Source organism: Salmo trutta, chromosome 22 (assembly GCF_901001165.1).
Source record: "Salmo trutta chromosome 22, fSalTru1.1, whole genome shotgun sequence".
Lineage (NCBI taxonomy): Eukaryota > Metazoa > Chordata > Actinopteri > Salmoniformes > Salmonidae > Salmo > Salmo trutta.
In genome coordinates this window covers 24,557,334-24,571,685 of record NC_042978.1, presented here as the reverse complement: position 1 = coordinate 24,571,685, position 14,352 = coordinate 24,557,334, and the positions used below count along the sequence as shown (strand labels likewise).

Here is a 14,352-nt window from a genome sequence, read left to right as displayed (position 1 = left end):
CACCAGGGTACAAAGATTGTCTTAGGGTCATTGTTGACCTGGCAGTTCTAAAATCATTTACACACCACAAAAACCACAAAGACACGCACGCACGCACACACACACACACACACACAATGAGAAATTGAGATTATGTCTGCTACTGATTGAACTCAGGTAAAACTAAAACTTGTGTGTGTGCAGCATCTCCCTTCCACGACCCCACACATGACTCAAGTTCACAGACAAAATAAAAACAATTTCAGACAAAATAAACAACATTTCTGACAAAATAACATTTTCTTGAAAGCATTGTTTACTAATGGGGAATGCAGTCAGAGGCTATAAAGGTGATGCAGATGACAGTTATCTCTTTGCTGAAGCCATGAGTGCATGTTTTGTGCCCAACAGGTCGTAGATCAAATTATTTCAGATGTCCAGGAGGAACAAGAGAACAATGATTTAGAAGAGGAGGAGGTATCTGAAGAAGAAGATGGTAAAGAATACAACCCAGAGCACGATGCATCATCTTCAGATGAAGAAGAAATCCCCAAGCTGAATGAAAGACATTTCTGTCAAAGAACAGCAAAATAACATGGTCCTTGTCACCATATGACAACCAGGGCAGGATGGCAGCACAAAATGTCATAAGGATGACACCAGGGCCCACAAGACATGCTGTTGCCCATGACCAGGACATCACCTCAACATTCTACATGTTCATCACACCAGTCATCTAAAAAATCATCCTGGAGATGACAAATTTGGAGGGTTTACGTAAATATGGAGACAACTGGAAAAGGATGGATGAGATTGACCTGCATGCCCACATAGTGCTGCTAATCTTAGTGGGTGTGTATAGGTCCCGAGGCAAGGCTACATGTAGTCTCTGGGATGCAGAGAGTGAAAGGTCGATTTTCCATGCCACGATGCCACTGAAAGTCTTTCACACTTTCTCAAGAATGCTACGATTTGATAACCGTGAGTCAAGACCTGCAAGACGCGTGAGAGACAAACTGGCTGCCATAAGAGAGGTCTGGGAGAAGTGGGTGGAGCGTCTGCCATACCTCTACCACCCTGGGCCTGAAGTAACAGTGGATGAGCAACTGGTTCCATTCAGAGGTACATTTTTATTTTTATATCTGTAATGTATGTGATTTTCACTGTTAATTTGATTATTTATTGCTGTAATATCATTGATTTATGTGATTGTTTTCTGTGACACTGATACTAACTACTGATCTCTTGTCAAAAGATTGCTGTCCTTTCCGGCAGTATATGCCCAGCAAGCCAGCAAAATATGGCATCAAGATATGGGTGGCCTGTGACACACAATCCAGCTACACTTGGAAGATGCAAGTCTACACAGGGAAGCCGACCAGTGGAGGCCCAGAGAAGAACCAGGGGATGCGGGTTGTGCTTGATGTGACAGATGGACTGAGGGGGCACAATGTCACGTGTGACAATTTCTTCACCTCTTATGAACTTAGCCAGCAGCTCCTGAAGAGGAAGATCACCATGGTTGGCACAGTTAGAAAGAACAAGCCTGAGCTCCCCCTGCACTCCTCGCAACAAGGGGGAGAAAGGCCTTCTCATCAAAGTTTGCCTTCACCTCCACCGCCACTCTAGTTTCTTACCTCCCAAAGAGGAACAAAAATGTGGTCCTCCTGAGCACACTGCACAAAACGGCTGAGATCGGTGATCATGAGGACAGGAAGCCAGCCATCATCCTGGACTACAACCACAACAAAGGAGGCGTGGACAACCTGGACAAGGTGATTGGAACTTACAGCTGCAGGAGGATGACTGCCCGCTGGCCCCTGGTCATCTTCCATAACATCATTGATGTGTCCTCATACAATGCCTTCATGATATGGAACAAGATCAACCCTACCTGGATGCCTGAAAAACAGAACAAGAGGAGGGTGTTCCTGGAGCAGCTGGGAAAGACACTTGTAACCCCACACATTCAAAGAAGGGAGCGCCTCCCCCGCACAACAGTGTCTGCAGCGCTTGTGAAAGCTGTTCAAGGGGCTGAATCTTGTCCTGATCCACCTGAGGCTGCAGCTGGGGCAGGCAAGAGGAGGATATGCCAATTCAGCCCCTCAAAGAAGGACTGTAAAACAAATACTATGTGCTGCACATGTGAGAAATACATCTGCAAAGTCCATGCACACACACTTGCATACTGTCCTACATGTGCTAATTAGAGTTGATTGATTTATGTTCTTCACATTTTTCTTTTGTATCTATTATCTTATTTTATTTGTATTATTATTGTTGTTTATACACCTTGTGTGTGGGGGCAATGGTTAAAAAAATGGAGGACTAGTATTTTGTAGTTGCATTTCTCATTGTACAGTATATAAGAATATATCACTATGTTGCCAAAAAAGTTGAAGACTGTTATTGTTTCCCTTCAATAAAATGCATTCAAAACTACTTTCTGCACATTTCTGATACTTTCTTAGGCTATACAAGGGCTATCTCTTGATTAAAAATGTATGTTTACACCTATGCAATACCTTTAGCAATAATAATAGTAATGATAAACCTCTACTTTAGTAGAGTTATGAGTTTTCTTTTATTACAACAGGTGTGTTGTAATAAAAACGAGTTGTGTCCACTGATTAAATGCAGTCTTTCTGCATTGTGAAGAGGGAAAACCCCACTATTCACAAAGTTTGTGATGAATGACAGGTATTTTCTTCATGCTAAATTCAATTAAGCTGCTTTATTTTAGGGGTTTAGTGAAGGCGGGTCATTTTTTACCCTTAGGACAAGGGGAGTATGCAGACTGTTAAGACTACACAAGGGTTAAGTAGAAATACTTTAAAGTACTATGTAAGTAGTTTTTTGGGGGGCACCCGTACTTTACTTTACTATTTATATTTTCAACAACTTCTACTTTTACTTCATTACATTCCTAAAGAAAATAATCTACTTTTTACTTCATACATTTTCCCTGACACCAAAAAGTACTTTTTTGAATGCTTAGCAGGACAGGAAAATTCACGCATTTATCAAGACAACATTCCTGGTCCTCCCAACTGCCTCTGATCTGGCAGACTCACTGAACACAAATGCATCCTTTGAAAATTATATCTGAGTGTTGGAGTGTGCCCCTGCCTAGCCGTACATTTTAAAAACAAGAAAATGGTGCCATCTGCTTTGCTTAATATAAGGAATTTTAAATGATTTATACGATACTTAAGTATATTTTATTAATTACATTTACTTTTGATACTTAAGTATATTTAGAACCAAATACTTTTAGACTTTTACTAAAGTAGTATTTACTGGGTAACTTTTACTTTTACTTGAGTAACTTCCGATTAAGATATCTGTACTTTTACTCAAACATGAAAATTGGGTACTTTTTCCACCACTGTATATAGGTAGGGGTAAAGTGACTAGGCAACAGGATTTATGCTAAATAGTAACAGCAGCATATGTGATGAGTCAAGAGTGCAAAAAGGGTCAATATACAAAGTGTTTTATGGCAAATATACTTCATACATCAACCACAACTGAGGGTTTTAAATGTATTTACCAGCAAATCAAAATGTAGATGTTGCTTTGTTCTTTTCTTCACAGAGCTTAATCAGTAGAGGAGGGAAACCAATATGGACTGACCTACCTGCACCTAGCAATCAATAGCTTTGTAATTAAAGGCCCCAGAGTGTTTCTATAAAGCTATTTCAAATAGTTTTTTGCAGCCGAGCTGTAATTGCTCTAAAAATTTGTTACACTTATGGCATTCGATTGGGGCCTGGGAGAGCCGGGTGTATGCGGCAGAGAGTGGTGATTCACTGAAATCACAATTCGTCTGGGCTTCTTCTTTTGGTATCAAATTCTTTATGGTGAATAAAAGAGAGATGAAATCGCCCAGCCAGTCCTATCTACAGTGGGACAAAATACACAGAATAATGAATAAGTCCCTTTCAAATGCATTGAGTGGTGTGCTGCTCCCTTCAATGGTGTGAACATTGCATTATCCGCTCCGGAGCGCAGGAGAGCGCTGAGAGAGGCATGACGTCACCTGGACACAGGTAGGTAGAACCATTAAACCTCTCAGGGCCTCGCAGTTAATGTCTTGTTTCCATGGAGCAGAGCTGCATGCAATTAGAGAATGGCCAAGCAATACAGTGAGCCTTAATTGAATGGGAATTAAAAAAAGAGGAGGCAGACAGATGGAAACAAATGATTTGAAATCTCTGGAGTGGTCAGTGCTTTAGCCAAAATCGATGGAGAACAGATTACCAGTGCTCCCCTATTTGATCAAACTAATGGAACATTGCTGCGGTCCGTTTCAGGGCTTGGCATTAGGAGGTCATGCTTGGGAGGCTTGTAAGAGGCCCTGAAAAGGTGCACATCTGGGACCCCCTCTCTTTGAGGGATCGATAGCAACCGTGTTGTGGCCACTGGTATTTTTGGCCCCATTGATTGTCAGTGTGTGGCGGTGCGGCTCGGTGAGTCCGTGTCTGCAGCGTGACAGGGGGATGCCTGCCTGCCGTGGAGGGTGCTGTTCCAGTTAGTAATCAGGGGGGTTTGGACACATGGAAAAATGGGAAGTGACTGGTGCAGACAGCCTCACCCAGCCATGCAGACATCTAAAGAAACCTCTCCTCTTAACCCCTTCAGGTCCTCTATGCCTTACTGTCAACAGCAGGACAGGGATCCTCTCAGAGACGATGCACACCATAATTTGCCACATTTAGTGTTTTATTATACTGGATATCAAAGGTGAATTGACAAGATTGCAAAACCCATCCATGCACATACTCCAACATACAGACGCACGGACACACGGACACAGACACACACACATTCACTTCTAACTGTCTGCTGAAATCCTTGGCAGATGCCTTTCTGCCTTTGGAGGTGATTCAAAAGAGCAGAATGTAGAGCCATCCAAGACAACAGCAGAAGTGCCTCATAATCACCCTGATAGCATGAGTGTTTACCTTCTTTATTATGACTTTGGCAAGGGATTTGACTTAAAGTCAGTTTTCCTTCATTTTGTCGTTGGAGCCAAAATCCTCTACTGTCTATCAACCAGAGACAACTGCACTGCAGCACTTGCTAGCTAGGTCTCCTGGGTGATGATGCAAAGATAAGTGGGGATTTTCAGTCAATAGCATGAGTTAGAGTCTAATACACCCCTTTTAAAACATAGTTAATGCAACTGCTTTCTCCTCCTGGAGAGGGTCTGGTGTTGCTGTGACGGGGTTATAAAGCACCCTTCCATTTTACTCTAAATGTCCTTTTAAATATTTACCTCATTTTACCTCAACTGACTGTTGAAGAGCATGATGACACTGCAAAGAGAATGGTTGATTCTTTATTCTCTGTTAATGAGTGTAAACCTGGCAGGGCGTTTACAGCCTGCTGTACTAGGGAGATATTCCAGGTAAACAATTCCAGGTCTAATTGCCTATTAACATCTGAAGTGACAAAGAGCCGTCCAATCAAGGGCTCGTGTTGATGTTTGATGAGTGACAGTAAAAGGAACATAGGTGATACAAATCAAATCAAAGTTTATTTGTCACGTGCGCCGAATACAACAGGTGTAGACCTTACAGTGAAATGCTTACTTACAGGCTTTAACCAATAGTGCAAAAAAGGTATTAGGCGAACAATAGGTAAGTAAGGAAATAAAACAACAATAAAAAGACAGGCTATATACAGTAGCGAGGCTATAAAGGTAGCGAGGCTACATACAGACACCGGTTAGTCAGGCTGATTGAGGTAGTATGTACATGTAGATATGGTTAAAGTGACTATGCATATATGATGAACAGAGAGTAGCAGTAGCGTAAAAGAGGGGTTGGCGGGTGGCTGGACACAATGCAGATAGCCCAGTTAGCCAATGTGCGGGAGCACTGGTTGGTCGGCCCAATTGAGGTAGTATGTACATGAATGTATAGTTAAAGTGACTATGCATATATGATAAACAGAGAGTAGCAAAAGAGGGGTTGGGGGGGCACACAATGCAAATAGTCTGGGTAGCCATTTGATTACCTGTTCAGGAGTCTTATGGCTTGGGGGTAAAAACTGTTGAGAAGCCTTTTTGTCCTAGACTGGGCACTTCGGTACCGCTTGCCATGCGATAGTAGAGTGAACAATCTATGACTTTGGTCTTTGACAATTTTTAGGGCCTTCCTCTGACACCGCCTGGTATAGAGGTCCTGGATGGCAGGCAGCTTAGCCCCAGTGATGTACTGGGCCGTACGCACTACCCTCTGTAGTGCCTTGCGGTCAGAGGCCGAGCAATTGCCGTACCAGGCAGTGATACAACCAGTCAGGATGCTCTCGATGTTGCAGCTGTAGAACCTTTTGAGGATCTCAGGACCCATGCCAAATCTTTTTAGTTTCCTGAGGTGGAATAGGCTTTGTCGTGCCCTCTTCACGACTGTCTTGGTGTGTTTGGACCATTCTAGTTTGTTGTTGATGTGGACACCAAGGAACTTGAAGCTCTCAACCTGCTCCACTATAGCCCCAATTAGAGGTACTGTATTAGAGGTACTGTACATTATAGGAGATAAGAGGTCACCACGTTGAATGGAAATTAGACACTATATACATTTTAAATATATTTTCAGATTAAAACATATTCTCAATATGAACCAAGACCTTTCACTGAAGACCCTCAGATTTAAATCCAATGATACACTTACCAATATTTTTTCAGATTTTACATTTTTATGGACCAGATTCCTTAAATGTAACCTCTGAGGTGCCTGGGCACTTTAATGCGCTCCGCTAGTTATGCACTCATGGATTCAGCTAAATCCCAGGGGTATAGCATGAGTGAGGCTGATTGACAACTGTAATGGTCTTGGAACATATATTATCAAGACGAGTGTAACCATGAGATCACGTTGAGGATCGCTGTAATTCACAGGGCCACAACGACCCACTCTTCCCTCCACGGAATGTATATCAGAGAACATCATTTGCTCGCCACATACCTAGCTACTCCTGCAATTGGACTGAAGGGCCGGCCAATGTTTTCTAATAGCTTGGCTGTGTCTCCTTCTTGAGCTCAATGGCTCATTATATCATAATAGATGATTAATGTAATGACCGGGAGAAGACTCCTACTGCACCTGACGCATTTATCCTCCTCCTGTCCATCCAGACAGGGACTCTTGAGTGTTTCTCTGAGGATATGCAACTAGGAACATTAGGGGCATCCCCTCATAGCACTGGAAATGGGCTAGAGTAGGAGGTACATGCAGTACATGCTTTTTAGAGTGAGTTGAGACTGAGAGGGAGTACTGTACCTGAGGCAGCAGGCATGGCCAGAGGGGTACAGGGACTCCCCAGTCCCACAGACTGGATGTTGAGCAGCCTTTTGGCTAGGGAGGCAGAGATTGGCTGGACCAGCAGAGACGTCAGGTTGGGCCGCTCCTCCCTGTAACTCCCCACTGCAATGAATAACACGGGAACACTGGCTTAGGATCTGTTCTGGCTGTATGAGCTTCACACTCATAAACCTCCCCCTGCACTAACAAGGTCAGTCTATTGGAAAGGTCTTGGGCGGGTCACCTAAGTGTTGTTTTTTTTGTACCACCTTAGTCGAAGTAGTACAACAAATATTGTTATGATTTATTTATTATTTTAAAAATAAATTGGGGTTGGATTTTTTGGGGGGCGTGTAAACTTAAATGACTAATAGCGTATACAGTACCAGTCAAAGGTTTGGACACACCTACTCATTCAAGGGTTTTTCTTTATTTTTATTATTTTCTACATTGTAGTATGATAGTGAAGACATCAAAACTATGAAATAACACATATGGAATCATGTAGTACCCAAAAAACTGTTAAACAAATCAAAATATATGTTATTTTTAGATTCTTCAAATTCTTATATTTTAGATCTACATTGTAGAAAACAGTAACAAATAAAGAAAAACCCTTCAATGAGTAGGTGTGTCCAAACTTTTGACTGGTACTGTATAAAGTATATAGAAAAGATAATGAACTCATATATTTTAAAATAAGATCATCTTTGATAACTATCACCAAAATAAAAGCTAGACATACCAGGAGAATCTAAAATTCTAAAAATTATGCATTTAAGAGTATTCTTGTCATAGCATGGGCCCTATCGATTTTTTTTATAATGTTTGAGTCACTCCAATAACACAAGCCATGGATAAATGTGTATATTTGAAGGAAATTAGCTTTAAAACTGAAACATTTTGTCTCAGCCAAATGGCAAAATGTGTAGAATTAACAGAGAATCAGCTTTAAAACGGCCAAATCTTCTCTCCACCCAATGGTAAAATGTGTATAATTGCAGGAAATTAGCTTTAAAGCAGGACAGGAGAGTGTGGCGGGCAGGCAGGCACCTGAGGCTCCAAATGGAAAGTGAAGGAGAGGAGAGAAGGACAGTGAGGGTAGCTGAAGACCTCTCTCTCTCTCTCTCTCCACTCGTATCAAAGCCCTCCACCTCTGATTGGGGCTTGCAGGCGACCCGCTAATAGGCTGGTGGATTTTAAGTTGGAAGTAATGGTTTCTGCAAACCAATGGGGATTTAGATGGGTGAAATGGCCCGTTGATTCAGCCTCATTAAAACAGGCAAACTGTGAGCCTAATCCTGCTTTAGTAACACATTTATTTAGCAGGGTTACATTTTCCACTGCCGGCGCCCGGCTGGGGTGATAGCAACAGTCATACTCGAATAACAATGTAGCAAACTGGACTCTTCAACTCCACACTATTCATGCCGATTGCGTTTTCAATCCATAATTTTCAATCCATAATTCTCTCAAACAAAATATAATTATTTGAACAGTTATCTGAATGGAATTAAAATGGCTCCCTCTGCATTATCTCTGAAGAGTTGGCTCATTGACGGTCACAATGCTAGATAATGAGTTGGTCTCTCAATGGAAATCGTTCACAGCAGGACAGACTTCAAGGTTACCTGCAGTGTGAAGGGATTATTCTTGCTAATTACAACTTTAACATCTGAATGTGAATATTAACAAATGGTGATTTGAGTCTATTTGAGCCCTTAACACTGACATATCCTATTTGGTCAGGAAGAGTGACTTATGGGCACTTGAGAACAAGATTCATTATCTATCATTAAATATGATAATTTGATTTCTGGCTCTCTGAGGCCATGGCTGAGCTCAATAGAAAAGTTTGGACTCACTATAAAATGAAATATAAAATCAAATCAAGTTCATTGGTACACGTACACAGGTTAGCAGATGTTATACAGGGTGCAGCGAATTGCGTGTGTTACTAGCTCTAAGAATGCACTAAAAATGTCAAAGAAGTTCACAAATAATAATCAAAAACAAAAAAACAAGAAATCACAAATGCCAGTTAGCAACCCAAATAACACTGTATCAATAATCCAAATGCAATCTATGTGTATATAAACAAAACATATATAGTGAGAATGTACAGCAGTAGATATATTAGCTATGTCAAGAATCCAGTATATAAATAAAAATCCAGTATATAAATATTCGGTGTGTATCAACAGTGTAACAAAAATTGAATGTACAGTAGTAGATATATTAGAATGAGCTATATGACGAATACAGTATATGAATACACAGTGTGAAAAACAGTATAAAAGATGTATATACTGTAATGTCTTTACAGTATATACAGTGAGCTACAAAAGTATTGGGACAGTGACACATCATTTGTTGTTTTAGATCTGTACTCACCCACTTTCGATTTGAACTGTTAAAAGTACTATCAGTGCAGACGGTCAGCTTCAATTTGAGGGTATTTTCATCCATATTGGGTGAACCGTTTAGAAATTAAAGCACTTTTTGTACATAGTCCCCCCATTTTAGGGGACCAAAAGTATTGGGACAAATTCACTTACAGTGCATCCAGAAAGTGTTCAGACCCCTTGACTTTTTCTACGTTTTGTTACATTACAGCCTTATTCTAAAATGTATTAAATGTATGTTTTAATTGCCAGGGAGGTGACCAAGAACCTGATGGTCACCCTGACAGAGCTCCAGAGTTCCTCTGTGGAGATGGGAGGATCTGCAGAGAAGAATAGGAGAAACTCGCCAAATACAGGTGTGCCAAGCTTGTAGCGTCATACCTAAGAAGACTCGAGGCTGTAATCGCTGCCAAAGGTGCTTCAACAAAGTACTTAGTAAAGGGTCTGAATACTTACGTAAATGTGATGTTACATTTTTCATTTTTTTTGTGAGAAAAAAAATCAACTGTTTTTGCTTTGTCATTATGGGGTATTGTGTAGATTGATAAGGAAAAAAACTATTTAATGAATTTAAGAATAAGGCTGTAACAAAATGTGAAAAAAGTCAAGCGGTCTGAATACTTCCCGAATGCACTGTCTATGTGTATTAAAGTAGTCAAAAGTTTAGTATTTGGTCCCATATTCCTAGCACCAATGATTACATCAACCTTGTGACTCTACAAACTTGTTGGATGCATTTACTGTTTGTTTTGGTTGTGTTTCAGATTCTTTTGGAGTCACTTTTATTGTAAATAATGATGAGTGAGAAATATCATACCCCCAAGGTGCGAACATCTCACCATTACAATAACAGGGGAGGTTAGCATTTTTGGGGTGTTTGATATTTGTGCGTCTGTAATTTTCTCACTCATCATAACTCACGATCAATTCAGGACTACCCGTATTCAATGTAGCATCCACATTAATGTAGACGTGTTGCAGCATTGCTGTATGTGTTTGTGTGTGTGTGTGTGTGTGTGTGTGTGTGTGTGTGTGTGTGTGTGTGTGTGTGTGTGTGCGTTTGTGAGTATGGCCGTATGCGTGTGTGTGTGTATATGTGTGTACTGAGTCTACATGTGTATGAGCTGTGTGTGTGTGAGTCTATCTTTGTTTCTTACTACAGAAGTACTTCTTACTACTATCATTTGCTACAGGGAATAGTGTGATGGCTGTTCAACGATTTGATGGCCTGGAGATAGCAGCTCTTTTTCAGTCTTTCGGTCCCGGGTTTGATGCACCTGTTCTGTCTTTTTCTGCTAGATGGTAGCAGAGTGAAAAGACTGTGACTAAGTTGGCTGAGGTCCTTGATGATCTTCTTGGCCTTCCTTTGACACAGAGTGCTGTAAGTTTCCTTGAGGGCAGGCAGCATGCCCCTGGTGACTGTGGCAAGGAAGTAAGTCAACTGTGGCACGCCCCAAGCCAGCCTGCAGTAAGGAAACGTACGGTGGGAGCCAGGCTTCTCTCTTCCCTCCTATAGCAATCGTTTATTATCTCATTTGGGCTTTGGCTCTCACACTGGTCTAGAAGCAATCTCACCAATAGGAATGATTAATGGTCCAGGTGAAAAATATATACAGTATCTCTCTTCCTGCCATGTTGAGACGTGCACCGCATGCAACGGTTACGGGATCCATGTTGCACTAATCTTTCAGCTGTGAGAGAAGCCATTTAGTTTTCCTTTGGCTTTTTTTCAGCAGCGTTTTCTGGAGAAAGGTACTCTAGTTTTAAGGAGTGAATAGTATCAAATATTCAGAAAGAGAACGATAAGATAAAAGAAGAGAATGGGGTGGGAGGTAGCCTAGTGGTTAAGTGCATTGGACCAGTAACCGAAAGTTCGTATGCTCGAATCCCCAAGCCGATTAGGTGAAAAATCTGTCCATGTGCCCTTGAGCAAGGCACTTAACCCTAATTGCTCCTCTAAGTCGCTCTGGATAAGAGTGTCTGTTAAATGACTGAAATGTAAAATAAGATAAGAAAGGCAGTCATGTTGGTACATACTCATTCTTAGCATTTCATCAACACAGGGTTGTAAAGAGGATAAAGAACTTTCAATAGATCATGTAACTTGCGGCTAGCCAATTAAGACAATTCTTTTCTGCTTTGCTCAAAATTGAAACAATATTCATTAAACATCATACTAACATTACTTAGGTGTTCTGTCTTTTTCAATCCATAATTAACTAGCAGTCTATCAATATTTTGCTCTGAATTTCAGAAGACCTTCTGTAACCCATGATCAACCTGTACATATTGTTAACTGTGCCTCCGACAAACCCCACATGGCCCTTGTATCGGGCGGTCAATCCATTCTCTTTTGAATCTTGTGAGGATGTCAGTTGTGCATCACACCATCTGATCTCCATCAATATCACGAGCAAGAGCAGAGTGGCTGTATTGATCCAACCACGAGACTGAGGGAATGGAGCTGAGATCACTGGGTACATTTCTACTTTACAACAGGATGACTTCCCAAGGCAGACAAGCAGACCAAACACACTGACACATCCATACCTGATACACTGTCGGCTAGCTGCTGTCAGTACTAGCCCTGAGAAACACAACCTACAGCTAGCTGTATTGGGTAAGCTGGTGTGCACTTCCAAGACATGAGACATTGTGGTACATGGTTGGGCAGAATAAATGAATGGATTACATATTGCATTACATACTGTATGTCCAATTCCACTGTACAAAAATCATACAAAATGCAGTTATGTGGCAAATAAATTAAATAAACATAGACATTATGTGATGATTTCTTCTTGGAATGGGCTCTAGGACTTCTATATAATAATTACACCAGGAGCTCTGTATGTGTAGCCATGCCTCATCTGTAAAACGCTTGGATAGTTTGGTTGGTTATTGGTGAGGCCCGCCTGCATCTCCACTTCATTACATGTGAAATCAATACTAAGTGGCTATTGACAGTGGCTGGTCTTCCTGGTGTGGACGTGTGGCTTTATTGATACCAATGGTGCTACATTCACCCCTCTGTCACAACTACTGCAAGGCACTGTATGGAATAATAATATGCACTGCATGCCTGTAAACCAAATTCCATACTACAGTATGTAATATCAAACTGTACAATACTGTACCACACAAGGCAATTGCTTTGTGTATTGGGTTTTGCATTGTGATCTGCTAGGGATAGACTACAAATGATCTATTGCAGAAGTGCATGAGTTGTTTCAACTTTTGGGTTGTTCAGATCCAATGTAATTAAGACCTAATGTGATCTATTGCACAGATTATAAGCACAACAAACTGTTTGCCACTTGTTTACAATGTTTGACATTTTCTTTATTCCCAAGAGGTTTGCTTTCCTACTGTAAGCCTAATTAAGAATAATTATTTCCAAATAAGCAGGTTGCAAAGGTCTGGAATTAATTTGCAAGAACACAATCCTTCTTTTATGGAAATTGTTCAGTGGCCTTTGGTTTTCAGATTTGTTTTCTATTCCAGCTCACCTTTTCAGTCAAAGTGTCTTTCATGTGTTCTGTATCTTTGATATGGAGGGGTGGGCATCCTTCATTATTATTATCAACAGTTTGATTTCCATGTTTATAGCTGACACATTACAGATACTGCATAATATAGGATGCTTAAGAACCCTCTTCATGAAACCCATCTGCTTGAGGCTCATCTAAGACATAGGCCATGTCCGAATACCCGTACTTCTAAATAGTAAGTATTTGGGGTATGCGAAAATAATACTTTTTATTGTTTGTCGAGGAGTAGACGGACTCAAACAATACTATAAGAGAACATCTTCTTTAAGACGGCAAGCCTTTATTCATTAGTACAGCATACTTCAGCATACGGAAACATATTATTCTCAAACCAGTAAGCTATCACACCTTTTATATAAACTTTAAACCAGGTGAGGCCCAAAGAGCTCCCCCCTCAGCTGACTTACCAGATTGATACTTGATTGGCCAATACAGAACAAGTGCATGTGCTTGCTGCAAAAACATGAATGATGTTGAACAGAGGCGAAAACAAGTTTGCAGGTGTCTGGGAATGTCTGGAAGAGATACATTTCAGAAAGAAGCATTCAAATAATCATCTTGTGTCACAGAATAAGTCGTACATGAGAGAGAAGGACCAAGGCGCAGCGGAAGTGTGGACACTCATGTTTCTTTAATTAACAAAACAAGTAAAGTATCCACTGGAAAACGCAAAAAACAGTACTCACGACAGCAAACAGTTTTGCAGGCTCACAAAGCAAGTGCAAAAACAATTCCCCACAACCCCAAAGACAAACACACACACCTATATAGGACTTCCAATCAAAGGCAACTATACACACCTGCCTTCAATTGGAAGTCCCAATCATCAACCCAACATTTAACAAACACAAACCCCCTGCCACATCCTGACCTAGACTAAGCAATACGCCCTCTGCTGGTCAGGACGTGACATCTTGGGAAGCAAGTGAAGGAATGTGTGAGTGGTATTTTATCTCAGTGGGAAAAAAACACCAGTCATCTATCTTTCCCCCACCTCTCATTACTCTAATTACACTTTTCCTCCTTCATTTTCTAGTCTGAACCATACAGTCATAGGTTGGGACAAAATATTAAACAAATATGTGTTTAAGACATCATCAGCTTGGT

General features: G+C 40.9%; 1 protein-coding gene across 2 annotated transcripts in view; it reads right to left on the bottom strand.

The window, feature by feature from the left end:
• Positions 1-14,352, bottom strand: part of naaladl2 (N-acetylated alpha-linked acidic dipeptidase like 2) — a 288,194-nt gene that overhangs the window by 89,730 nt on the left and 184,112 nt on the right. For both annotated transcript variants that reach the window (XM_029707333.1, XM_029707334.1), the window contains exon 6: positions 7,269-7,412. In XM_029707333.1, the coding sequence (XP_029563193.1) occupies positions 7,269-7,412 (144 nt within the window). The remainder of the gene's footprint in view (positions 1-7,268; positions 7,413-14,352) is intronic.